The sequence below is a fragment of the Mandrillus leucophaeus genome, unplaced genomic scaffold (assembly GCF_000951045.1).
Source record: "Mandrillus leucophaeus isolate KB7577 unplaced genomic scaffold, Mleu.le_1.0 Scaffold143, whole genome shotgun sequence".
Taxonomy (NCBI): domain Eukaryota; kingdom Metazoa; phylum Chordata; class Mammalia; order Primates; family Cercopithecidae; genus Mandrillus; species Mandrillus leucophaeus.
Window position 1 is genome coordinate 4,677,143 of NW_012101399.1, and position 27,045 is coordinate 4,704,187.

At 36.0% G+C, this 27,045-nt stretch overlaps 1 protein-coding gene across 5 annotated transcripts in view; it reads right to left on the bottom strand.

The window, feature by feature from the left end:
* Positions 1–27,045, bottom strand: part of PMS1 (PMS1 postmeiotic segregation increased 1 (S. cerevisiae)) — a 96,831-nt gene that overhangs the window by 53,779 nt on the left and 16,007 nt on the right. For 3 of the 5 annotated variants that reach the window (XM_011974250.1, XM_011974251.1, XM_011974249.1), the window contains exons 4-5: positions 21,908–22,010; positions 9,556–9,719 (exon numbers count right to left, since the gene is read on the bottom strand). In XM_011974250.1, coding sequence (XP_011829640.1) covers positions 9,556–9,719; positions 21,908–22,010 — 267 coding nt within the window. The remainder of the gene's footprint in view (positions 1–9,555; positions 9,720–21,907; positions 22,011–27,045) is intronic. The other 2 variants (XM_011974253.1, XM_011974252.1) reach the window with 1 other exon arrangement.

Below are 27,045 nucleotides of genomic sequence, written 5' to 3' on the forward strand. Positions count from 1 at the left end.
GGACCAATTCCTCTAGCTTTCCTCCTTCTCCTTCCCCTCCCCAGCTTCTGGTAACACCTATTCTGCTCTCTATTTCCATGAAATCAACTTTCTTAGACTCCACATATAAGTGAGATCATGTGGTATTTGTCTCTCTGTGCCTGGCTCATTTCACTTAACATAATGTCCTCCAAGATCATCCATATTACTGCAAATGACAGGATTTCATTCTATTTTATGGCTAAATGGCATTCTATTGCATATATAATATATACACACGACATTTTCTTTATTCATTCATCATTTGATGGGCATTTAGGTTGAAAATTAGTATGTCAAAGAGATCTGAATAACCATGTTTATTGCAGAACTTTCTACCTTTTATTATTTTATGATTTCATATATGAACTCAGTAGAACTTCTAAGTAATAGAAATGTGAAATTCCAATTTTCTAAGAAAGAAATGAAGTGCTCAAGATACACATATGTGAACATCCTTAAAAATCAGAGTTTTAGAGTTAAAAAGGGCCTTAGAGATCATGTCATTGACTTTCACTGGCCTAATCTCAAAAAGCTACATTTGTGCAGGATTATCTGGATATTATTGTTTGGAAGAGAAATCTACAGTGTTGGAATAGAGAAATGTGTGTTAGGATTAACAATAAGTATATAAAATGTATTTGGTTAGAAGATCAGTAAAGGAACAATTATGTTCTCCTATTTGACTGTTAATAGCAACAAAATACATTAAATTGACAGCTCTCAGAGACTGTCCATCAAGTGTTTCCCCTCAACCGCCCCATCCATGCAGTCTTTATACGATTCCCTATTAGTTCTAAAGAAGATGTATCAGTGACTTAGCTCCCAGGAAGGGCAATGGACTAGAATTGTATATATGAATACAAGTGAAAATATACTCCCTAAATACATAAGAGGTCACCAGGGAATTCAAAAGAATGAATTTTATTAATAAATATTATGAATAAGGTATGAGAGGCCAGAGTGTTTAAAACTTGTGTTTCATACACTTACTATTTTGGCTTTAACACTACCTAATTAATTTAATATTCCATCCTGCACTATGCACTCAGTATTAAGGGGAATATAGATGAATTAGATGTAGCCCTCCCTCCCATAAAAGTCTGTCAAGTAGGAAAGAAAGAATGCAAATCACTGCCAGTGAAGCAAAATGACATAATAGGAATATGTGGAAAACACACTGGGAGCAGTTGAGGAATAATGTCCTATTGAGGAATAATGGAAGACTTCAGAGACTCCTAATACTGCTTACAAACATAAAACAACACTAAAATTTGACTTACATGTCTTTCACCTTTTCTATATTTCACAAAATTTAGGTGAAAAGTAAAAGAATCCTTAACAAAAGAAGAAAATGTGAAAACCATTTAATAAATTTAGTCATCAATTTGTCAGCAACAACAACAACAACAAAAAACCCAAACCAAACCATATTGATAATCAGCCCCAAGCTAATCTTAAAATATATCTGAAAAGATGTCCGCCTTCTTTAACTAAAAAAGAAACAAAAACAAAACACACCCAAACCTTCCAGATTGGCACTGGAATAATTTCTTCCTAAGGAAGGGGCATTTGAGCCACACTCCTGAATTGGAATCTCTTTCTGATTATACTGACTTCACATTCCTGGCTGGGATTGGGGGAGGGGAGCTGACCCTTAACATTGGTCCAAATGTGGCAAAAGACTTTTCCTTGATTCCCAGTAGCACAGGTAAAACAAACCTGGGACATTCAAGATGATCAAGTAAAAGATAGAGAAGGACAAAATGACAAAGGAGATATCATGAGTACAGTGGATATATATTATAGGGCATCACTTATTTATCTTCATCTTATAAACCAAATCTTCAGCCACCACTCACTACCAAATCTCCACAGCCAGTTTTTTGGGTCTCTGTTCCTGGTTAAGGGCCTGCCTCTTCCCAGATTAACTGAATTCAGAGATATTCAACTCTTTGGAGCTGACATCATTCATTCTTCCAGACCTCAAAACAAACAAAGAAACAACAACAAGAACAACACAAACAACACAGAAAACCAACATCTCAATAAGCCTTAATGCTCATGTGATACAGAAGTGGGAATAGGAAGGAACACATTCTTTAATTCATGTCTCTCTTTCATAACAGTTAAAACCGTCTTATATCAATGACATCCAATTCAGCTTTTGCAATACCAGTGGGCCTCTAATTATCAAAGCAAAATTCAATCAAAACAATTTTTACAACCACAAATATTATTTCTGGAAAAGCAAATATACACACAAATCAGCAATTATAACGTATATAGGAGAAGCCCTTATTTGAAATCACACATTTCACATTATGTTTTGAACTAGTGGTCTATGAAATTAAGCACTGTCATATGAAATAGCTAAGAATACTAAATTGGTTTCAGATACTATCATATTGAGAAAAACTGTTAATTTTGCAAAATAACTACTTTATAAATGAAAATATTTACAGTAGGACCTCACAGGGATTCAGTTATTACAACTAAAGCTGAAAACTGTAGTGCTCATCTAAGGAATGGCTCTAGCAATTCTCCAAATAATATCTACTTTAAATAAACTCACTGAATCCACTTGTAAATTATTTCCCTTTTGGCTGTCTCATTATTCACTATGCTTTCAAGGAACATGGTGATGAAAGAAGAAAAATACCTCTCTCTAACATAACCATACTGGCAAGAACATCAACATTATCAGTATTCAAAGAATGTCTTGGCAGGTTAAACCTTCATAAAAAGAAGGAACACTATCTAATCCAAGTTATCAAAATAGCAATAGTACTTCTCGTATTATGTGCAATATGATTGTTTGTTTCTAATGCAGAAAAAAATAAAGACAACAATATCGCCAGGTTTAAATTTTAAGCAGACAAAGAAATTCTTTACAAAAAAGCACATAAAGAATGATGAAAGTAGGCATGTTTAAAAGAAAAAGGCTAAGAGCAAAATAGGACTCAATGTTCAAACAGATTTATAGTAACACGCCATTGCTATTTTGGGAGGTTTAACAACATATTTTGACATTTTAAAGGTGCAACAGCACTATTAAGAAATATAAAAATTAAAAAAAATCTACTATGAGAAAAAAGCTTGAACATAAACAGCTTGCTCTAATTCACTCCATGATTTCTCTGTACAATAGCTAATACTTAATTTTACAAAAAGACTTTTGATGATTTTATATTACTTTCACAGTATAATACTCTCAACATACTCTCCAGGATTTGAACTGCATCTGAAATTACTGAAGGCTATAAAGGAACTTGTGTTTGCTAAATATAAGTTCTAATATAGTGTCCTCCAAAAATAATAAAATGTAGTACACTATAAATACTGCTTCCCAATTTCTTTTTTTGTTCTAACAGAAAACTACTCATCATATGAACAGGTTTAATGTAACATGGAATGCAAAAGATTAGAACCATTAAAATATTTTTCAACTTTAAAAAATAATTAAAATAAAATAAAAACAGGATAATGACTAGAGTAGTGCCATTATAATCACACTAAAAAGTAAAGCTTCCATCAACACTTTATGAATTTGACAAATCCAGTTCAATGTATTTTTTAAGTATTGTATTTCACTCAATTTTGTGATATTCCATTTTTGAAAAACCTGTTAGTCAGAAGAGAGGCTTCAGATACCCATGAAAAGAAAAAAATAAAGGTAGAAACATATATGCTGAGGTTTGCTAATTCACTGTTAAAAAGTACCTTAGATGTCCCACTACAATTGCTCTTAGATGTTTTTAACAAATGAATATTTATAATTCACAGATAAGACAAGTGGTACTTTTTATCTACACAGACCTATATAAACTTTTAGTAAAACATTTAAATTGTTTTACTTTTAATCTTGTCAAATAATTTTCATTTCTTCTACTTCTTTAAAAGACTGACCAGGTTATTTGCCTGTATTGAAATCAACGAATGTTGGACTACACTATGTTTAGTTATAATAACTAATTTATCCAGCCTGACTTAGTATGTGGGAAATGATACATCCCTAAGCGTACTGAGATGTTTCTCTGAAACAAAAAGATTTAATTTTATGCATGTGATAAGAAACAGCCTTATTCGATATATACTTCTTTTTTTTTTCATGAGCAACACAGATAGCTGACATACAACTCCTTATTACCCATACTCTTGACTACCAAGAAATGAAGCGAAACTTTTGGGAAAATACAATGCAAGAAAAGATTCAGGTTAAAAATATATTCCTTTGGTTAAAAATCACTCCCTTAATTGAACAACGAGAACACTTGGACACATGTTGGGGAACATTACACACCAGGGGCTGTCAGGGGGGTAGGGGGAGGGGGGAGGGATAGCATTAGGAGATATTCCTAATGTAAACGACAAGTTAATGGGTGCAGCACACCAACATGGCACATGTATACATATGTAACAAACCTGCACGTTGTGCACATGTACCCTAGACCTTAAAGTATAATAATAAAAATAAAAAATAAAATAAAATCTAAGCAGAAAGCAAAAAAAAAGAGAAAGAAAAAGAAAAAATCTGTGAGTTTTTTCAGTCAAATTTTAGGAGTAATGCGGTATTTGTTTTTAAAGATCCAAAGTTTTAAAGATGACTGCCTAGTTTTAGAGATCAAAACATGAATTATGTACAATGAAATAAAAAAGGAAAAAAAGACATGAAAAAAATCATCCCCTTTATAATATTCATTTGTAACCTAAATTCACAGCATTTCCCATCAGCGCAAAGTAATCTTGTAAATGTCATTTTACTTGTAGTATTACAATGTTTTTTCAGACCAGTATTTATGGAAGTCACTTGGCTGCAGCAACAAAATATTTTAACTCTAAGAAGAGTGGAGCCTTGTAGCATTAGCTCTTTTAACAATTTTCTTATAAGATTTTTACTTTAGAAACCGACACATGTAGTTTTCTTCAGATACAGTACATCCAAACTTTTTATAGAAACCAACATTTTGTGGTAGACATTCAAAGGTAATCTTGTAACAGTTCAGTTTCTTGCTTAGCAAAGTAAGGGTTGATAATAACAATTAGCCAAGTTGCTTTCCTCTGCATTCATCACTAACCACAACATCTACTCTTCCTCTCTTAGCACAGGAATGGATGAATTTATGTTCTATTATCAGAGTTGCTGTAGCAACAGTCTGTCCTAGAGTCACATCTTCTACAACTGTAACATAATCCCCAGATTTCATAAACTGTTCAGGGCTGACAACTCCAGTCTCTGTCAGCTGACCCAATACCTTAAAAAAAACCCTCTAAGTCAGCAGTACAAACAGGCCTCAAAACCAACCCTTCTCCAGGATGTACTGGGGAAATGGCTGGAGAAAATGTAGCTGTATTCTGACTCCGGTCCACTTCTTTGAGTAGACTTGGGTCAAACGTAAGAGTTTCATCAGGTTTCATCTTTCTAGTAAGGTCGGTAGAGGCCCCGCAGTTGATGCTCCTACCGAGGCGCATGGGACTCTCCCCGACCAGCGTGCACAGCAATGGATCCGGATCCCGCTTCAGCGCATGCCCCACCTCCTCCTCCACTGCCACGCCACACTCAGCAACCGCCGCCCACATGTGGCCACGCCAACGCCTCCACCCTGCCTCTGGCCTCTCACGCAGGGCCACGAGCAGGCAGGTGGAGGTGGAGACCGAGGCGCCATCCGCCCGGCCCGGAGAGCTAGTGGCGGGGCCCCTGCTTTCCAATTTCTAAAGAAAATACCTACATTGATAATCTTACGTTGGTTGGGAAAATGATATAAACCTCTCAAAAAAACTTAGAAGATACATATTTGACTGAAAATAACTCTCATGTCATTTCAAACATTTCTAATATATTCATTTTCATCACACACGAAATGATAATCTTATTTATTTATTTATTTATTTATTTCGAGACAGAGTCTCTGTCGCCCAGGCTGGAGTGCAGTGGTGCAATCTCGGCTCACTGCAGCCTATGCCTCCTAGGTTCAAGCGATTCTCCTGTCTTAGCCTCCTGAGTAGCTGCGATTACAGGCATCTGTCACCACATACATCTAATTTTTGTACATTTAGTAGAGATGGGGTTTCACCATGTTGGCCAGGCTGGTCTCCAACTCCTGACCTCAAGTGATCCACCCGCCTCGGCCTCCCAAGGTGCTGGGATTACAGGTGTAAGCCACCAGACCCAGTCTTCACTTACTATATTTTCTAACTCAAAAGATTTCTACTCACTTTTCTTTTTTCTTTTCTTTTCTTTCTTTTTTTTTTTGAGACAGTCTCCCTCTGTAGCCCAGGCTGGAGTGCAGTGGCACGATCTCGGCTCACTGCAACCTCCCCGCTTCCCGGGTTCAAGTGATTCTCCTGCCTCAGGTTCCTGAGTAGCTGGGACTACAGGCGCGCACCACCACGCCTGGCTAATTTTTGTATTTTTAGTAGAGACGGGGTTTTACTGTGTTAGCCAGGATGGTCTCGATCTCCTGACCTCGTGATCCACCCACCTCGGCCTCCCAAAGTGCTGGGATTATAGGTGTGAGCCACCGCGCTCAGCCCACTTTTCTTTTACAAATATGTAATTCCTATTTCTCTTTATATTTTACCTTTTTCTGTTTTTCCTTCCTAATTATTATGTTCCTTCTAATGTTGATCTTTTATTAATTTGGGGACAAACTTTTTATTACTAAATATCCTCTGGATTCAGAGTCATAGAGTTATTTTTATTAGTAGGATGAGCCTCCATCCATCAACATCCTAAGGAATCATAGCATGGTGGCGCTGGAAGGGATCTCAAGGTATCATTTGGTTGAGCTCTATGCCAACAATAGGTTGCTATTCTTATTTTATTTATTTTAAATGATCAAAGATTTTGATCAAAAACATTCTACCATGGCTTCAATAAAGAATCTTCCTGACAATAGGAAAACTGGATCAAAAAGGGTTCTGACCTAAGCACTATTACTGTAAAATATAAAAGAATTCCTTTAGTTGCTCTGAGCTTTAAGTTCCCCCATATAAACAGAGATAATGCCTTCTATCTCACAAAGTTATTGTAACTGTTCTGAAACCTGGGGAAAAAGTATATAAATGTAAAGTAGTATTAAAATAGGAAAAAGGACCAGGCATAGTAGCTCACACACCTGTAATCCCAGCACTTTGGAAAGCCAAGGAGGGTGTATTGCTTGAAAGCTCAGAAGTTTGAGACCAATCGGGGCAACATAGGGAGACCCTCCATATCTCTACAAAAAAAAAAATTAAAAATGAGCCAGGCATGGTGGTACACATGTGTAGCCCCAGCTACTCAGGAGGCTGAGGTGGAAGGGATTGCTTGAGCCTGAGGCTGCAGTGAGCTGTGACCATGCCACTGCACTCCAGTCTGGGTGACAGAACGAGCCCCTCTCAATTAAAAAAAGAAAGAAAAAAAAGGAAGAGAACATAGTAGAGTGTAAGCACTCTGAAGGCATGTTAAGTTTCAAATTCCATCTCAATTTACTCAACAGTGAGCAAAGTATTCAACCTATCTGAATTCCATTCAGAGAACAACTGCAAAACTGATATAATCCCTACATCACTTGGTTGTTGCTGTGAGGATTACAGAAAATTAATACACCTAGCACAGGTCCTGGCATTGTGTAGGCCCTCAATAAATGTTAATTCCCTATTCCCCATCAGGTTTCCACATTGCTGTGTAGTTCGCTTTCCTGCAGGATACTCATGTGAAATTTCATCAGATAAACAGAATAATTAGAAAATATGCAAACCTTTCTTTCCTTTAAGATTCACAAGCAACAAAATGACTACCTTCTCTTATCAGCCCTGCTTTGAAAAATGGAAAGGAGCTGGAGTTTCCCTTAAACTCAAAAGCTTCTGCACAGCAAAAGAAATCATCAACAGAGTCAACGGACAGCCTGCAGAATAGGAGTAAATATCTGCAAACTATGTATCCAACAAAGATAACATCCAGAAGGTATAAGAAGCTCAAAAAACAAAAACACAAACAAATAATCCCATTAAAAAGTGGGCAAAGGACATGAATTGACATTCCTCAAAAGAAGACAAATGGCCAGCAAGCATATGAAAAAATGCTCAACATCACTAATCACTAGAAAAATGCAAATTTAGCCACAATGAGATTATCATCTTGCCTTAGTCAGAATGGCTATGATTAAAAGACGAAAAATAACAGATGTTGGTGAGGATGCAGAGAAAAGGGAACCTTTACTCACTGCTGATGGGAATGTAAATTAGCATAACGTCTATGGAAAACAGTACAGAGATTTCTAAAAGAACTACAAATAGAACTACCATTTGACCAAGTAATCTCCCTACTGGGTATCTACCCAAAGGAAATCATTATACCAGAAGGACACCTGTACTTATATGTTTATCACAGCACTATTCACAATAGTAAAGATATAGAATCAACTTAAGTGCTATCAACATATAAATGGATACGGAAAATGTATATGTATACACAGTGGAATACTATTCAATCATAAAAAAGAATGAAATCACATCTTTTGTAGCAACAAGGATGGAACTGGAAGTCATTATCTTAAGTGAAACTCAGAAAAAGACAAATACAGAAAAAAGACAAAAAACTGCATGTTTTCACTTATAAGTGGAAGCTAAACCACAAGTATGGACATAGTGTGTGGAATGATAGACAATGGAGACTCACAAGAGTGAGACAGGGAGGAGGGTGGATGATGACAAATTATTTAAAAGGTAAAATGTATGTTACTCTAATGATGGATATACTAAAAGCTCTGACTTCGCCACTACACAACATATCCATGTAACAAAATTATACTTGTATCCTCCCGACACACACACTCTTCCAAAGAATAAACAATGTAGAGGGTGAAAAATGTCACTAAATTGTGAAGTCTTTAAAGGAAAAGAACCAGTCTTACTCGTTTTCATATTTTCAGAATCTATCACAGCACCTGATAAAAGGAAGCACTCAAGCCATTTCTCAGATGAAAAACATCTGCTGGTGGAATCCCTGATTTTAGAGATTAAGAAATGAAAGGTTCAATCAGATCATATACATATTAGGCAACCAATTATAGACACTCTTTATGTAATAAAGATAAAACTAGACAAATGTGGACTAGCATTTTGAAAAAAAGACTCTTCACATGTTGTCTTTGGGCTGCTGTAGCAAAATACCATAAACTAGGTAGCTTATAAGCAATATAAATTTATTTTTCACAATTTGGGAGGCTGAGAAGTCCAAAATCAAGGTACCAGATGACTTGGTGTCTAGTGAGGTCCCACTTTCTGGTTCATAGATGGTGTCTCTGACTATGTAGTGGCCTCCTCACATGGCAGAAGGAAGGCAGCCCTCTGAGGTCTCCTTTATTTTAAGGGCATGAATTTCACTCCTCAAAGGTCCCACTCCCTAATAACATCACACGGTGATTAGGTTTTCAACAAAATTTTGTGAGGTCACACATTTAGTCATAGCCCATATTTAACTGATTTAGAAAGTATACACTGTTCATTTATTTATATCATATACCCAGAAACTTATAAAAATAAAATAATGCTTACCTTGTTATGTACAAAAACAATCCTTAAGTCAGGTTTAAGGATACCATAGCTCATGAGGAGATCTTGGATCTTTTTTATTTCATCTTTACATTTTTTTGCAGTTGAGTAAAACTGCTTTCTTACAGGTAGATTCTTAAATAATCTTAAAGCAGTTACAGTTGTACCTGTTGACAGACAAGAGAAAAGCATATTTAGATTTGGAAGGAACATCACAGATCTTCAAATCCATATACAATTTGTAATTAACCCCTTCTATAACTCAAGGTCTTCTCCAATTCTAGAAACCCAAAGGCTCAACTTTGCAAACTACTCTGATTCCATGCTAGACTCTTCTATTTGTAACAAGACTGACCTATGAAGTATGACCTCCTCTATGTGGTCTAAACAAGCATAATCTTACTTCTATTACCAGATAGAAACACGGGCTTACAAGAATGCAGTATTCATATGAAATCTGCTGGTGTGCAAACTACCTGGGAATGGTGCTTATTCTGGACTTTAAAATATAATCTACAGGAGATACAAGATTACACAGTTTATGTAATAACCTTATGTCACTGGAAATTCTTACCTGAAATAATGTCTAGTAACCAAGTTAAATTTACCTCATTTTCAACAACATTCAAAAACAGGACAATCTAACAAAAGAATTTTTTTAACTTATAGTTTAACTGGAAAGCTCAATAAAGGTGTAAAAATTATACTGCTGAACTATCAGATTAACCACTAGCTTTTACCCAAAAAAACACCACTGCCACATAAAATTAGGACTGAATATTTGTCATAACCATATACGATGGTACATATTTTTAAAACACTGAAGAATGAAACATTTAAAACATTAAACAACTACTAGTCACCAGGTAATCTCAGAGTTATGAAATCAATCTCCCCATGTGATTCTTATGAATGTATAGTCAGAGTAGAGAATCATTACACTGAGGAGTAATGAAATAAATTTATACTGTAGTGCTTCTCAACCTTGGCAGCACTGACATTTGGCCAGGTAATTTGTTGTGGGGACTGTCCTGTGCATTACAGAATGTTAAGCAGCATCTCTGGCCTCTTACCCACTAGATGCCAGTAGCATCCTCCCTAGTTGTGACAATCAAGTATCTCCAGATACTGCCAAATGTTCCCTGGGAAACAAAGTTGCCCTGGTTGAGAACCACTGATTTAGTATTTAAAAACTATCATCTTTTTTCTTTTTAACTAAAATAGAATAAAAAGACAGAATAAATTAGAACAGAAAATACAGTGCATCACCTATAGTTAGGATAAATATTATGTCATGACATTTTTGTTTTGATTAGCTATGTGTGAACTGGGTTGCCATGTAAAATATATTTATTACCGTGAATCAGTCAAAAAGGCTAAAGTTGCTGCAAAAGGTCAATTTTTGTCCTACTGCTTATAACACAGGGCAAAAACACAAAGAAAATGGCAATCATAAGGAACATATAAGACTTTGAAACTGTAGTGTAAAATTTTATGTAGTTTTAAAGTTCCAAGAGGAGAAAATGAAATTACTAGTAGTTTTAAAGTTCCAAAAGGAGAAAAAGAAACAAATGGAGATATAATTAAATATATACTAGAAGAAAATTTTTGAGTTAAAGGCGTGTCAATTTCAAGAGCTTACTTCATTATCAGGAGGAATATTTTAGGAAGAAAAAAGAAACTACATTCTACTGGAAATCCTAAATTTTGAGGACAAGAATTTTACAAACTTTGCCATACAGAAAGAACAAGTTTCTTACAAGAAAAGACTAACATCAAATTTCTCACCTATAACACTAGAAGACAAACAATTTACTAACTATTAAGAAGAAATTAAGAAATTGACAGCCAGTTAAGATAGGTATAGGGCAAAATGAAGATATTTTTGGACTTGCAAAGATCCAGAAGTGTATCACCCAAATGTATTTGATGAAAATAATACAAGATAAACTCTAATCAAATGACTATAATATCAAAATAGAGATTTCACCAGGTGTGGCAGGTTGCACCTATAATCTCAACTACTTGGGAACCTTAGGCAATAGGATGGCTTGAGCCCAGGAAGTAGAGACCAGCCTGGGTAACACAGTGAGACCCCATCTTTAAAAATAAAAAATAAAAAATTAGCCTGGCACGTTAGTACATGTCTATAGTCCTAGTTACTTGGGAGGCTGTGAGAGGATCCCTTGAGCCCAGGGGTTCAAGGCTGCAGTGAGCTATGACTGTGCCACTGCACTCAGGCCTGGGTGACAGAATAAGACTCTGTTTCTAAGGGAGAAAAAAAGACATTTTATGACAACAAGATGAGAAAATAAATGTGGTGTGCAAAGCATCTTAAAAGTTTGACTGTAAACAGAAGATGCTAATGTGAGTGGGCTCTGCAACATAACTTAAAATGGGTAATCTGTAAACAAAGGAGGTTTAATTGACTCACAGTTCCACACGGCTGGGAGGCCTCAGGAAATTTACATTCATGGCGGAAGGGGAAGCAGGCACCTTCTTCACAAGGTGGCATGAGTGTGAGTGCATGAAGGAGGAACTGTCAAACACAAAAACCACTGGATCTCCTGATAACTCACTATCATGAGAACATCATGGGAGAAAACGCCCTCATGATCCAATCACCACCTTCTCTAGACACATGGGGATTACAGGTCCCTCCCTCAATACATGGAGATTACAATTTGAGATGAGATTTGGGTGGGGACACAGAGCCAAACTATATCAGTAACACTGGTTAACTGGAGAAAAGGGGTGGGAATTAAGAGGTGTAAAGCTTACATGGTCCCACACAACCTGGTCCATGGCTATGTTCTCTCCTACAAATGTCCTTCCTTCTGTTCCTACAGCACATCAGACTTGTTTCCACCTCAGACCCTTTGTACATGTTCTTCTGTCAACCTTTCCACAGCTAACTCTTTCAGATCTCAGCTTGAGTATCTTTTTTTTTGTTTTGAGACGGAGTCTTGCTCTGTCTCCCAGGCTGAAGTGCAGTGGCACGATCTCAGCTCACTGCAAGCTCCGCCTCCCGGGTTCACGCCATTATCCTGTCTCAGCCCCAGGCACCCGCCACCATGCCCAGCTAACTTTTTGTATTTTTTTAGTAGAGATGGGGTTTCACCATGTTAGCCAGGATGGTCTCGATCTCCTGACCTCATGATCTGCCCACCTCAGCCTCCCAAAGTGCTGAGATGACAGGCTTCAGCCACAGTGCCTGGCCCAGAGTATCATATCTTTTGAAAATCCATCCCTAAATGCCCTATCCAAGGCTGCTGCTTCTACAATGGAACTATGTTTTCTTTCTTTTTAGAAAATGTCACTACTTGAAAAAACTTTTGTCTGCCTCGCCTCTTAGAATACAAGTATGAGAGCAAAGGACTACTATGTTTACCATTATATCCCTAGCACCTTGAACAATGACGAATAATCTGCAGGCATTTAACAAAAAAGTCTTAAATGAATACTTGAAGAAAGAAAATAAGAGAAAGTAATAAAGTTTGTATTTGTCTGAATTATTTATTTATGGAAGACACATAGTACTTGTAATTTTTGAAAGGTAATTTACTATAAGAAAAAAATAAAACAAGATGGGGGAAAAAATTTTTGTGGAAAAATACTAAAGGAAGTGCAACATTCCTATTTTGCTCACAGTTGATGTTTTTCTGCTTTTTTCTTGATCTGGTGCCTCATCAGCATGTAACATTACTAATAATTTTTTTTTTGGCGGGGGTCTTCCTCTATTTTTATATACAGCATTTCCTTGGCTTAAATGTATACATCACTTCCAAAAGCAGGATTAAATTCCTTGGAACACCATCGTATTTCTCACTAGTAACACTTTGGTGCTACTATTCTTTGGCTTAGGAAAGTAAAAAGGTCACTGACAAATTTTGGAGCAGAAGCTGATGGAGATCAAGAAGTGCATGCATTTAGCAGTCAGAGCAGGTATGCATTCTGCCTCTACTGCTAAATGGAAAATACACACACACCAGAATCCATACCAGATCCTATTCACAGACACCTCACTTCATTCTTTGTTCCCCTAGATGTTTCCTCCATTCCCGTGTCTTCAACTACTACCTATATGCCAATGATTCTTTTCATGGAAGTTGTAAGCAGCACCATACTCTTATGAATCTCTAAAAAAGAAAAAAAACACTTCCAATTAAACTATGATACACTGCCTTAACAACAGTCCTGTGTAACACATGAAATAGTCACATCAGCCTCTCATTGCTTTGAAATTTCTTTACTCCCATGAATATGGCAATTTCTTCTGGTGCCATCAATCTCAATGCTTTGCATATGACAGCAATCCTTTGGCACTTAATGCAGCTTCATTTAGTTGTAACTATTTCCCTTTTTAAGTCTCATAAAGTATTTCTTGCAATAAAATATGAAGTTGTTTATTCCTCCAATCAACACACGAATTATCAATATTGCACAAAATTCAATTGATACAACAATAAGAACATCCAACACTGCTGCCTTTCCAAAAAGGAGTTTGGGAGGCCATTAATTATAAGTCACAATCTGTTTTCAGGGACGTCAAGTGTGACAAAATGCACATCTTAGAATTGGTTAACTAAGACACATATCTGAGACCTACACGACTCTTTTAAGTTTTATAGACAGATGCTCACTCATTATCTCCACCTGGCTATCCTCAAGGTATATGAAATCAACTACACTCAGGCTGGAACTCATTATCTTCTTCCTTGGGTTTGATACTACACCTAACCTTCCTTTCTCATATAACACCAACATCCAATTGTTTCCAAAGGTAGATACTACAGATAGAATTGATTCTTCCCTCTACTTTTTACTGCAATATTGCATAAGTCTTATAGGTCTGTCTATTCTATCCTAGAAGTCTCTCTCCAATTTATGTCAAGTCCTTTCCCTCCCCTCAAACCCTAGTAGTTGAAGACAGTATCTTAAAGTAAGACAAAATTTATAGTAGAAAACATCAGTTAATCTTGTAAATAACAGAATATTAACCCTAGCAGTTAATTCTGTAAATAACATGATATCAATCCTCTGCCTAAAATAAATTCCAATGGCTCATAATGGTAAGGTACAAACTACGTGGTATGATATAAAAGGCTCTTCATAATCTAACACCTACACTACCATTTTCTAAGCTAAACCTCCTGCTTCTACTACTCCAAAATCCTCGCACTGAATTCTGCCATGTCATTCTTAGTACTCCATTTTATATGTTTTATTGACTTTTTAGCTATATAACTTTGTATTGCTTTTAGTGGTTACTCTAGAAAGTATAACATATATTCTTAAATTATCAGTTTACCTTGATTACCGTGAAATAAATTATATTTCACAATGTAACAACTTTATAATAGTGTACCTCCTTTACTCTTACCTTTTGTAAAGTTTGTCGTCATGCATTTTACTTTTCTGTGTGATAAACTCCACAATATACTGGTTTTGTTTTTGTAAAATGAATTTTTAAAATACTCTGTCTTTCCATTTTTTCCACACATTTTCTAGTGCTTTTCTTTCCTTCTTGCAGATTCAGGCTGCCATGTAGAATCATTTTCCTTCAGCTTAAAAATCCTGTTAGTATTTCTTCTAGTGCATTATGGGAGAGTCTCTGTTTTATTTGTATGAAATTGCCTTCACTTTGTACTCATTCTTTAAAGGGTATTTTTACTGGTTATAGAAGTCTAAATCAAATTTTGTTTTTTGTTTCGTTTTGTTTGAGACAAAGCCTTGTTCTATTACCCAGGCTGGAGTACAGTGGCATGGTCTTGGCTAATTGCAACCTCCTCCTCCTGGGTTCAAGCGATTCTCCTGCCTCAGCCTCCCGAGTAGCTGGGATTACAGGTATGCGCCACCATACCCAGCTAATTTTCATATTTTTAGTAGACACAGGGTTTCGCCATGTTGGCAAGGCTGGTCTTGAACTCCTGATCTCAGGTGATCTGCATGCCTCAGCCTCCCAAAGTGCTGGGATTACAGGCGTGAGGCACCACACCTGGCTGAAAAATTTAAATACTTAAAAGATGTCATTCCATTTTCTTTGGACTTCTGTTTCTGACGGGAAGTCAGTTGTCATTATTTTTGTTGTTCCTCTGAATTCAATGTATTTTCTACTCTAGCTGCTTTTAGTATTTCATGAAAGCTGTAAATAGCACCACACTTTTATGAATCTCTAAAAAAGAAAAAACACTTCCAATTAAAGTATAATACACTGCCTTAACAACACTCCTGTCCAACACATTACTGGTTTTCAGTAATTCAATTATGATGTGGTTAGCTGTGGTTCTCTTTATTTTTATTCCACTTGGTTCTGTTCACTGTCTTTGGTATGCGGCTTTGTATCTTTTCAAAAATCTTGGCACATTCTCAGACATGTTCTTTTTTTAATCTTAATTTTGTTATTAGTTCTTTCGGTTGCTGTTGTTGAAGACAGGAGTCTCACTCTGTTGCCCAGGCTAGAGCGTATGGCACAATCTTGTCTCACTGCAACCTCTAATTCCTGGGTTCAAGAGATTCTCCTGCCTCAGCCACCTAAGTAGCCAGGATTACAGGCATGAGCCAAAACACAAAAAAATTGGGTAATTTTTGTATTTTTAGTAGAGACAGGGTTTAACCATTTTGGCCAGGCTGGTCTTAAACTCCTGACCTCAAGTGATCTGCCCACCTTGGCCTACCAAAGTGCTAGGATTACAGGTGTGAGCCACCGTGCCCGGCCCTCAGACTCTTTTTTTTTTTTTTCTTTTTTTCAGATTTTGTTCTGCCCCATTCTCTCTCTTGAGATTCCAGTCACATGTATGTTAGACCATTTAATGTTGCCCCACAGGTCTCTGATGTTCTTTTCCCATTCTACTTCTGTGCTTCTGTTTGTATATCATTTTTATTGACCTGACTCCAATAAGTCCATCCAATTAATTCTTCAGACATGGTACTTTTTTGTTCTAGAATTTTCATTTAGTTTTATAGTTTCCATTTCTCTGCTGAAATTTGCTACCTACTTACCAATTTTGACCATCGTTTCTTCTAAATTCTTTAACATAAGTTTTTTTTTTAAGTTTTTGTCTGTTAATTCTAACATCTGGGTTATTGGTGAGTTTATTGACACTATTTTTTCTCTTGATTATGGATCCCATTTTCCTTTCCTCAAGTCTCTCAAAATTTTTATTTTTGCCAAACATTGTGTACAAAAGAACAATAGATACCAAAGAAGGAAATATTTTCTCCCAGAGAAAGTGCTTTGTTTCCTGCCAAGCAGGTAGAGTGAATAATATATCTCTTCAAAGATAAACTCTAGGAGTTTATCTGAGTTGAACCTTTTAGTTCCAGTTCAAATGTCTTTGGTTTCAAATGTCTTGAACATGGAATCAGGTCTCTCCTCTGGCTTTAAGATTCTTCTTTCTCTAGCTCAGTCCCAATTTTCTTCATCACTTTTTACTCAACAAAAGTCCTGCTGAGATTCAGTGTGAGGGTTGGACTAGCTCTGTTTGAGGATCCCATACTCTAATCTGTCCTGTCAGCCCACAAGTGGATATTAAAAGTTCTGCAGGTTTCTCCTAGTACCATAAAAGATCCCTTATTTATAGAAGGCTTGCTCCTTTATCCACCTATGACTCAGTTAATGCTCCCACCGATGCAAATGGCCACCAGGCACTTCTTTTCTAGGAAGACCTAGTCTCTCCCGTGAGCTTTGTCCATTTAAACTTTTCTGTGACACAGTTCTTCAATGAGTTTAAAGACTACAAATTTTTAAAATTATGGTTTTTTCCCCTCATTGCTATGCAGATAGCAATGGTCTCTTGAAAATCTGTATCCATTATTTTTCTCTTGCCGAAAGGTTACACTCCATGTCTTATCTATCATCTTCAAACTCCTACCATCTTCTAACTCAAACGTCATCTTTTCTGAAAAACTTGCTAACCTTTCTCTAGGAAGTCAGTGGTTTCATTTTGTCATTATTCACTCACCTGTGTTCCCCACTAGTCAGTAAGTTCCTAGATGACAAATATAATGGCATGCACTGTAGCTCTAGACAGAAGGAAGACAGAAATCACGAGGGCAAAATATAAATGTATATATGAAAGTAAAAAGAGATATCTGTTGATTTTTAAATATATGTTATGTATCTAAGATCACATTATACCTAATTTGTATATTGATAAATTATTGCTTCAGCACCTAAAAATATCCTCTGAAAGTAAAATGAGAACTATTATTATTATTATTTTGAGATGGAGTTTCACTCTTGTTGCCCAGACTGGAGTGCAATGGCACAATCTCAGCTCACTGCAACCCCTGCCTTCCGTGATTCTCCTGCCTCAGTGGGATTACAGGCGCCTGCCCCCACGCCTGGCTAATTTTTTGTATTTTTAGTAGAGACAGGGTTTCACCATGTTGGCCAGGCTGGTCTTGAACTCCTGCCCTCAAGATCTGCCAGCCTTGGCCTCCCAAAGTGCTGGGATTACAGGCGTGAGCCACTGTGCCCAGCCAATTGAGAACTATTAATGAGAATTATATGTCTGAATAAAACATACTTATGGAAAATCTTTTCTGATTCTAAATGAACCCTGCCTCAAAAAGCAAAAAACAAAAAAACAACAAAAAAAACCCAACAACAACAACAACAAAAAGAAATGTACTTCCTTGAAAGTACCAAGTAATATTGGCCAACAATAGGAAGGAGGCCTCATTACACTATCATGTTTTACAAGAAAATCATTCAGCTCTCTAACTTTAGCACATCCTACAAACACCAGAATTAAACTGCAGTCTTGTAATATGCTCCCTGTTATATTTTTACATGACCCTATGGTACGCCATTTATTATAATGGCAGCTATTTATATTCCTAATGTAAAGGTATGGTTAGTTGAATATATCAGAAAGTTTTCTTAAAATATTTAAGGAATAAAAGTTCCATTCTTAAGAAGAAAAGATATTTTAATACATGCACAATCACACAGTAGGAGTTTACAAAGAACATGATGTTCTGAAACTCTAGTAACAGCAGCAAAATGATCAGAGCCCTTTAAATACTACTTTTGATATATAAGAAATTTCTACGGCAGAGTACTGAGAGATGTTAAAAGAATTTGACCAGGAAGGTAAACCAATTTGGAAAGCTTAATACTGATTATCTAGGGTAAAGGGAATACAGGTGATGACAGAAGATGACAGGACTAAAGCTAATAATTTACTCCATGTTCTTGGTACAATAATTTAAAAGATAGACTTATTTCTCTTTTTAGTTTAAAAAAACTCTTTAAAATGGAAGTGAACAGAAGGTAAGGGCAACTTAGGGTGACATACTGTTAAACACATAAATCATTTTAAATGGCTGAATTAATCCATAAAACAAATATACACCTAGAAAAACCAGAGCTGGAATTTCTAGTAAACTAGTTTTAAACACTGTAAAATATGTTTTTTAGGCTGGGCGTGGTGGCTCATGCCTATAATCCCAGCACTTTGCAAGGCTGAGGAAGGCAGATTTCTTGAGGTCAGGAGTTCAAGACCAGCCTGGTCAACATGGCAAAACCCTGTCTCTACTAAAAAAAAAATACAAAAATTTGCCAGGCATGGTGACACACACCTGTAATCCCAGCTACTTGGGAGGCCAAGGCACAAGAATTGTTTGAACCTGGGAGGTGGAGGCTGCACTGAGCCAAGATCACACCACTGCACTCTAGCCTGGGCGACAGAGTGAGACTCTGTCTCAAAATAATAATAATAATAAGCCCGGGCAACAGAGTGAGACTCTGTCTCAAAATAATAATAATAATAATAATAATAATAATAATAAAATGTTTTTTAAAGGGGTAACAAATTTTCCAATACCTAAATAAAATTTTGTTGTTAAGTTGTTCTTGTACCTACAATTATGCCACCCACAGGTATCATTATGTCAGATGACATGAAGAGTAAATGCTAAGCAGGGATGTTCACCTCACAGGAGAAATTAGTCCAAGAACCCTACATGTACAGGTATAAATTAGAATGGTTGAACTGTAATTTTATCTTACGCAGAAAATATTTAAATGGAAGCTAAATGACAGCTGGTGAAATGTGAGTATGTGATTCAATCACTCAAAAACTATCAGCACTAAGTCAATATAAATATAAAAGGCTTTTGAAAGTGTTTGTAGATATGTATAATATGTCCATCTAGGACAACTTAAAATTAAGACTTTGACTTTCTGCTGTTTTCCTAACCAATCAACTATAATTCGGTGAAAAAACTGAGTTATGAAAAGCAATTAGTAGTTTTGCAACTACTGATCTTCTAAGTATTTATTCTTGTTTCTCGAGATAAAAGAAATATACTAAAGAAAGTAAAGTTCATTTGTTGACTACAGAAATTCCTTAATATGTATACCTGGTCTCACTTACTTAAGGTAGAAGACTGAGGTCAGCAGGAAAAGGAAAATCAACAGCAAAAGGGCAAAGATCAGATGGATTCCACATCTAAGGATTGTTATTTCATAGTTCCCATGGAGATGAATAAAGAAAAGCATGAGAAGTATGAGTGATGCAAAACCATTGGCCATCCAGATTAGACCAGTCACTACTAAGATAAAAATAAATTCTTTTAAGTTTTATAAGGCAACTAGATTACTTCAAAGTACTCTACTGGATAGCCACTCAAATATCTCCTAATGATTTCCTAATTTGAACGCGTAAGAACTGGGGTCAGAGTATTTCTAGAGAGGAGCCATATTTTAAAAATGCCTTTTCTCTGTCTTAACCTTTGATATATAGTAAAAGAATTATAATCTATTATTTTTAATTAAAACCTATATAATATTTGTATTATTCTACATCAAATAAAATAGCTGTTAGACTTGAGCTCATTTTAATTAACTGAATAAATGAGGAAAAAATGTGCGTTGTCTTAGGAGTTTCTATTAACTATTTCCTTTATGTGGAACAAAAATATCAATTCCTAATGGGCAAAAGTAATCAGTAATTAAGCTAAGGATTTACAAAATAAGAGAACAAGTGAGGGAATCTGGTACCAGTATTAAAATATAAGAAATTTATATTTTATACATGAAATGAACACAGAAGTCTTTTGAAAAAAAAATCCAATAATTTAACATTAAAACTGAAGGAAAAAAAACACAGAAAATATACAGGATGTACTTTGATAAGTTACAATGAGGGAACACAAAATTAAACATGAATTTACAACACAAATTGGAGAAGGATAAACAAAACCCACAAGTCCCTTTTCAGATCTAATAATTATTTTGAACATGACTCTAAAGAGGTGATAGCTTTAATAGTCTCTTAATGATCCCATTACTAGAAATTACTAAAAAAAGATTAAAGGAAATATGTGAAACTGAAGCCTAAAGAGATCTTTTTTACCCTTGTAAGTAAATAGTTTTTAGAGAAATTTAAAAACTTATCAGCTGAACGTAGTGGCTCACATCTATAATCTCAGCACGCTGGGAGGCCAAGGCAGGTGGATCACTTGGGCTCAGGAGTTCGAGACCAGCCTGGGCAACACAGCAAAACCCTGTTTCTACTAAAAATACAAAAATCAGCCAGCTGTGGTAGTAAGTACCTGTAGTCCCAGCTACTCAAGAGGCTGAGGTGGGAGGGTCACTTGAGCCTGGGAGGCAGAGACTACAGTGAACCAAGATGACGCCACTGCAGTCCAGCCTGTGTGACAGAGTGAGACCCTGTCTCAGGAAAAATAAAATAAAATAAAAAATAAAAACATACCAATTAAAATGTAATAATATTACATAAAAGTATATAAAACCCCAACTGCATTACAAGTGGAAACAATAATACATGTATTTGCTTCAAAGTAACATAGAAAGGGAAGAAATGGGTGAGAGTATTACATGAAAGAACTTTAGCAATGAGTTGATAAATTATTGAAACTGAGTGATAAGTACTGTAACTTCTTATGCATGTGTGAAGTTTTCCATAAATAAACATATTTAAAATTATCTATTTAATCATATCTTGATGGTATGGTTTATTACCATTATTACCAAATCAATTATGTATTATATGTTTCAATAAAATATTAATCTTCTTCATATATGAAGATGACACTGGTGATTCAGCACTGGTAAAATAAATACTCTTAGTTTTTACAGAAGAGTAACTAGTCCATGGAAGTGTCCAGTCTCTCATACAGTTCCTTTTCAGAACAATGGTAAACATTTAAGAAATCCGTGGCTAGAATAAAGGGTGAATGTTTACTTGGAAGTTAACTAGCCTTAATCAGGACCAAGCCCAAAGCAATACATTTGTATTCACGGAGTAACTTTTTCCTTTTTTAAAGAAACAATTAAGACAGAAAAGGTAAAGAATGTTTGTATACAAAGCTACTTTCTTACCTTGACCAAGATGTGAAGGTTTCTGAGAAAGTATGTGGCCACTGCCATCTAAAACATACTGGGTGCTAAAATTATCAGCAGCCGTCCTTGTTGTAATTAAAACCTGGGGGAAAAAAAATGTCTAATAAAACTAACACTTTAGATATTGCGATGGGTTCATTAATAAAGATTTGAAATGATTATTGCATAATATATTTACTCAATATTGTATTTTACCTAATAAACATTTGTGACCAGTTCTTTTGTAATATTCCTTAGAGTTACACCAATAAGCAACAGGTCAGCCTGTATTTTTTTACATTGCAAATTACTGTTTTGAGTATTTCACTTTCATAAACACTTGTACACAAACAAGTATACCTGAAATGCCATTTGTTCTATGCATTATATGACTTATTGTCTATAAAAGCAAGTACTTCAACTGTATTAAGGGAACTTGTTTTTTTAACAGACTATTTCCATAAATTTGTTGGTAAATGAATAGTTCTTCAGTAAAGTGATCATTCCCTCCCCCGTCTATATAATGTGTAAAACTGCACTTCTGTATTTCAAGTTTATGGTTCAAAAAAAATTAAATTATATATATATTTACAGATATTTTTTCTTAAAACTGAGCTTTAAAGTCATTAAGCATAGATTTCTTATTAATTAAAAAATCTTTAAAACATGTAAGTGTAAGTCAAGAAGACATTTCATTCAGTATGAAAACATTTCCTCAGATGTTAGTCATAGAAATATAATTTTTAAAGTGTCTGCCCTCTTTTGAGCTAGCTTCACCCTCAGCTTTCTATTTACTTACCCCATGAGGTAGGTATGAAAGTACAACAATAGTAAAATATGCTACTGTTCAGGAAAAAAAACAAAAAAAACAGTGGGGAGTGGAGATGCTGGCAAGGAAAGCCTTGGGAAGAAGGTAGCCTCCTCACACGTCTGGTGAGCCAATGATGACCCAAAATTGGGAGTAATCGTTCTTGGCCATCTTTATATGAAGAGCTGAATATTCTAAAGTAAATCCATATAATTTAGACACCAGAATAATCCAACCCTACTGCTGGAATTCATCTGAATCCAGGTGGGTCTATATTTGATGGTTCTGTCACCCTGCCCTAACCAAGCAAATTTACTGTAGGGCCTACAGCTCTGTGGAACATGTTGGTACCATGCAGGGAATATCAGAGCAACAAAAAGAAACGGCTTCTCCAGCTCATAGTACCATCAGAGGACGTTAGATTCTCTCTGAAAATGAAGTCTATGAAACTCTTACTAGGGGCGCTATGTCAAGCTGCTATTACTGTGATACTATCCCCCCAAAAAAGCAGAACCTAAAACAGTTATGAGTTTCTGAGTACTCTTAAGGGATCTACCTCTTCCAAAATACATTCCATGGTTCAAAAGCAGTGTAATTTAGAGCACAGAAAGTACTCGAGATTTTCTTTTCTGGGCCTAATTATTCCATAATTATCCTTTTAAAGACAATTCTACATTTAACCAACTGCTTTTCCAAAATGCCAAGGTCAACTGAATTCTATTTCTCTTCTCCAAAGAACTAGTCACCTGACCTAAAGTTGGTGTCACTGAGCAAAGGCGGCCCTGGAACTCTGAGTTCCAGTACTAACCTTGCCAGTGGCTTCTAGATGGTCCTGAATAAATGATTACACAGATCATCTTTAAGGGAAGGGTGATGATAAGATGAAGATGATGCTAATACTTTATAAGGTTACATGGGATTTTGTTTTAACCACTTCAAAGTATCTTACAAGATATTAACTTGCTCATCCTTTAAACATATATACTCTAATCTAGGCAAAGAAACTGAAGTGCTAAAAAGCAAAATAAGACCTTAGTGCTCATAACGTAACATTTATGTTAAAGTAAAAAAAAAAAAAAAAAAAACCAAACCTCTATTTTCCAACATTAAAATTTTGTCAAATTACAATTTGTAGAATACTATGAAAATTTATTTAGATAGGAAATGCTTTGCGATTCATGGTTAAAGACAGTAAGCATAAAGCAAACACATAAGTGTATCTCATAAATTTATGAAATCCAGTGTGTTTGTTCCACAGAGGAAGGAAAGGGAATTGTATTTCGAGAGTTCATTTCATCACATGACCCTGTGTCTGGAGCAGGAAACTTCTTTTTGGACCGGGCACAGGTTCAGAATTCATTAGCTGTGCAGGCCCTAGCATGTGAGCCTGCAGTAACTCCACTATCAGGAGCATCTCTAACAGTACACATTACTGGTGATTCTTACTAGAGACATTGAGGAATGGTGGCAGAGAGTGAATCTACCGGTGTCAAGAGAAGAAATAAAGAAAACCAGTATTTTAAATGGAAAAGTTTTACAAGTCCTTAGAGAACCTTGGAGGCTATATTAGTTATCAGTTATTAAAAACTGACTCTCTGGTCCAGTTTACTGAGTTTCAAGAAATTGCAGTATATCATTGCAAAATTAAAATTACATAAAAGCATTTAAACTTTATGTTTAATAAAAAAAGAGTTTTTCTTCAATGTTTAGATAAAAAGTAAAGAAAAAACTTAGAATATATCCTGATAATTCTGGTAAAAATCCTCTTGACAAAAATTCATTTAAGGTAATTATGATAAAGTCTTTTGAGTTTTTGGGGGGCTAATTTTTAGATGAAAACTGACACAAAAACGAGTTGAAAACTCAGGGTCTTTATGATTCAGGTGAAATACAGACTTTTGCCTGAATGGCTGAAATGTTTTCTGTGTGTGAGTATGCCTGCCTGCCTGTGCAAGTATTGTGCACTAATTAAAGTACTCTGACTGCAGAACTTGTTCTCAGATACCCACTATGGGGAGCCTAACAACAGGGAGATCTTGGCCCTGGCTTTTCTCCTTTCAACAGAGTTCCATCACCTGTGAAGAAGCTGCATTTAGGAAGCAAAATATTATAACTGCTTCAAAACTTCCCAGACATATTTTGACTAAAGCTCTTCCATCACAGCTATAAAAAATATAGGAGACAGCCCTACACTGTGGAAAAGGAGTCAGGAGTCCTTGGCTTAGAACCATCATAATGACACTAGGGGCTTCCCCTGGCCCTTTTATAGCATGTGGGCCCACAAATAAGTGAGTCCCAACTTCCATCTTCAAAACAGAATGACTCAGCTTCTCATTCTGCTCCTCCAGCCCCTGGAGACTTAACGTGATGTGATATAAAAACAAACCTACAGATCCTATATTATCTCATCACAAAATTATGTACAGTTGACCCTTCCACAAGTTTGAACTGTGCAGGTCCACTTAACACACAGATTTTCTGCCACCAGAGACAGCAAGACCAATCTCTCCTCCTCTACCCTTTCCTTAGCCTACTTAACATGAACACTTAATGAACAGCTGCCACTTAATGAATAGCAAACATATTTTCTCTTATAATTTTCTTAATAACATTATTTTCACCAGCTTACTTTATTGTAAGAATACAGTATATAATACATGTAACATACAAAATATGTTATCTTCTGGTCAACAGTAGGCCAGTCAACAGTAGTTAAGTTTTAAAGGAGTCAAAAGTTACACGTCAATTTTTGACTGCATGGCGAAGTGGTGGCGGAGGGGGAAGGGAGTGGTCTGCACCTCAACTGGGTGATGTTCAAGGGTCAACTGCATAATGAGTTTGACAAGGTGAGAGTAACATTCAGTACATTGTAATCATTTAAATGGTGGATGAATGAATCCATAAATATAAATGTTATGCAGACGATGACATTTATTCTTCTAAGAGAAAAAAATGAACTAACACTACAGAATGAAGACATTTGGTGGGAATTAGAAGGAATTTACCTATGAATGGCTACTACATTTTAGAAGGGATTTCCCCAAAATGTAGAAAAGTATACATTGAACGCTGAGGGGAAATACTATTTGCAAAGGGGAATAAGCAAGTCTAATGATCTTATCCAGCTGCATCCTACTTTTCACATACAAGTCCAAGTAGAAATAACTTGCATGTGTATGTACACAATATTCAAGACATTATTTGAACCTCACTTAATAAAAAAAAAAAAAAATTATCAGAAAACTTAATCTGACTTTGGCCTTTGGCCAGGTCTCCTATTCAAACACTCAGGATTTAGAATTAGGCTTCTGACTCCTACTTCAGAATCTGCTCTTTAAGAAAAAAAATAAATTTCTGTATTTCTAAAACCAGCCTCCATGTAAAATCCAGTTCAAAAATGTTGTTAGTTTCTTAAACATTTCTTTGATAACATATATAAACTACCACCTAAAAAGAAAAATATTTTATGGTTTTTATTATGTGATAGAAATGATATATACAAATAATCTTTATAAAAATTTTTATGAGAAGGTCAAGACAGGATTTTTACTCTCTATTTCAACTCAGTTACTGTGCTTAGTAATTAGTACTAGTAATTAAACACTGAAGATGACAAATTTCTCAAAAGTATTGCTCTACAAACAATACATTTCAAGAAGTTATGCTTGCCTTTACAATTTTAAAGAAAACCATTACCAGTAAATGTGTCAGTTGCTGATATACTCATCACAGATCATGCAAGCAGTAATTCCATTTTAAAATACCAATAGTTTACTCTGTCAATATAAAAAGAATGCCTGCAGGGCACAATGGCTCATGCCTACCAGCAATTTGGGTGGCTGAGGTAGGAAGATCGCTTGAGGCCAGGATTTTGAGCCCAGCCTGAACAACAGAGTGAGACCCTGTCTCTATGAAAAATTTTTTTTTTTTTTTTTTTTTTTTTTTTGAGACGGAGTCTCGCTCTGTCGCCCAGGCTGGAGTGCAGTGGCCAGATCTCAGCTCACTGCAAGCTCCGCCTCCCGGGTTCCCGCCATTCTCCTGCCTCAGCCTCCCAAGTAGCTGGGACCACAGGCGCCGCCACCTCGCCCGGTTAATTTTTTGTGTTTTTAGTAGAGACGGGGTTTCGCCGTGTTAGCCAGGATGGTCTCGATCTCCTGACCTTGTGATCCGCCCGTCTCGGCCTCCCAAAGTGCTGGGATTACAGGCTTGAGCCACCGCGCCCGGCCGAAAAATTTTAAAAATTAGAAAACAAAACAAAACAAAAATAATGCTTTACTCCTTTGGACTGTTTAAGGTTGGAAGTTATTTTATAATTGACAAATTAGGAAAA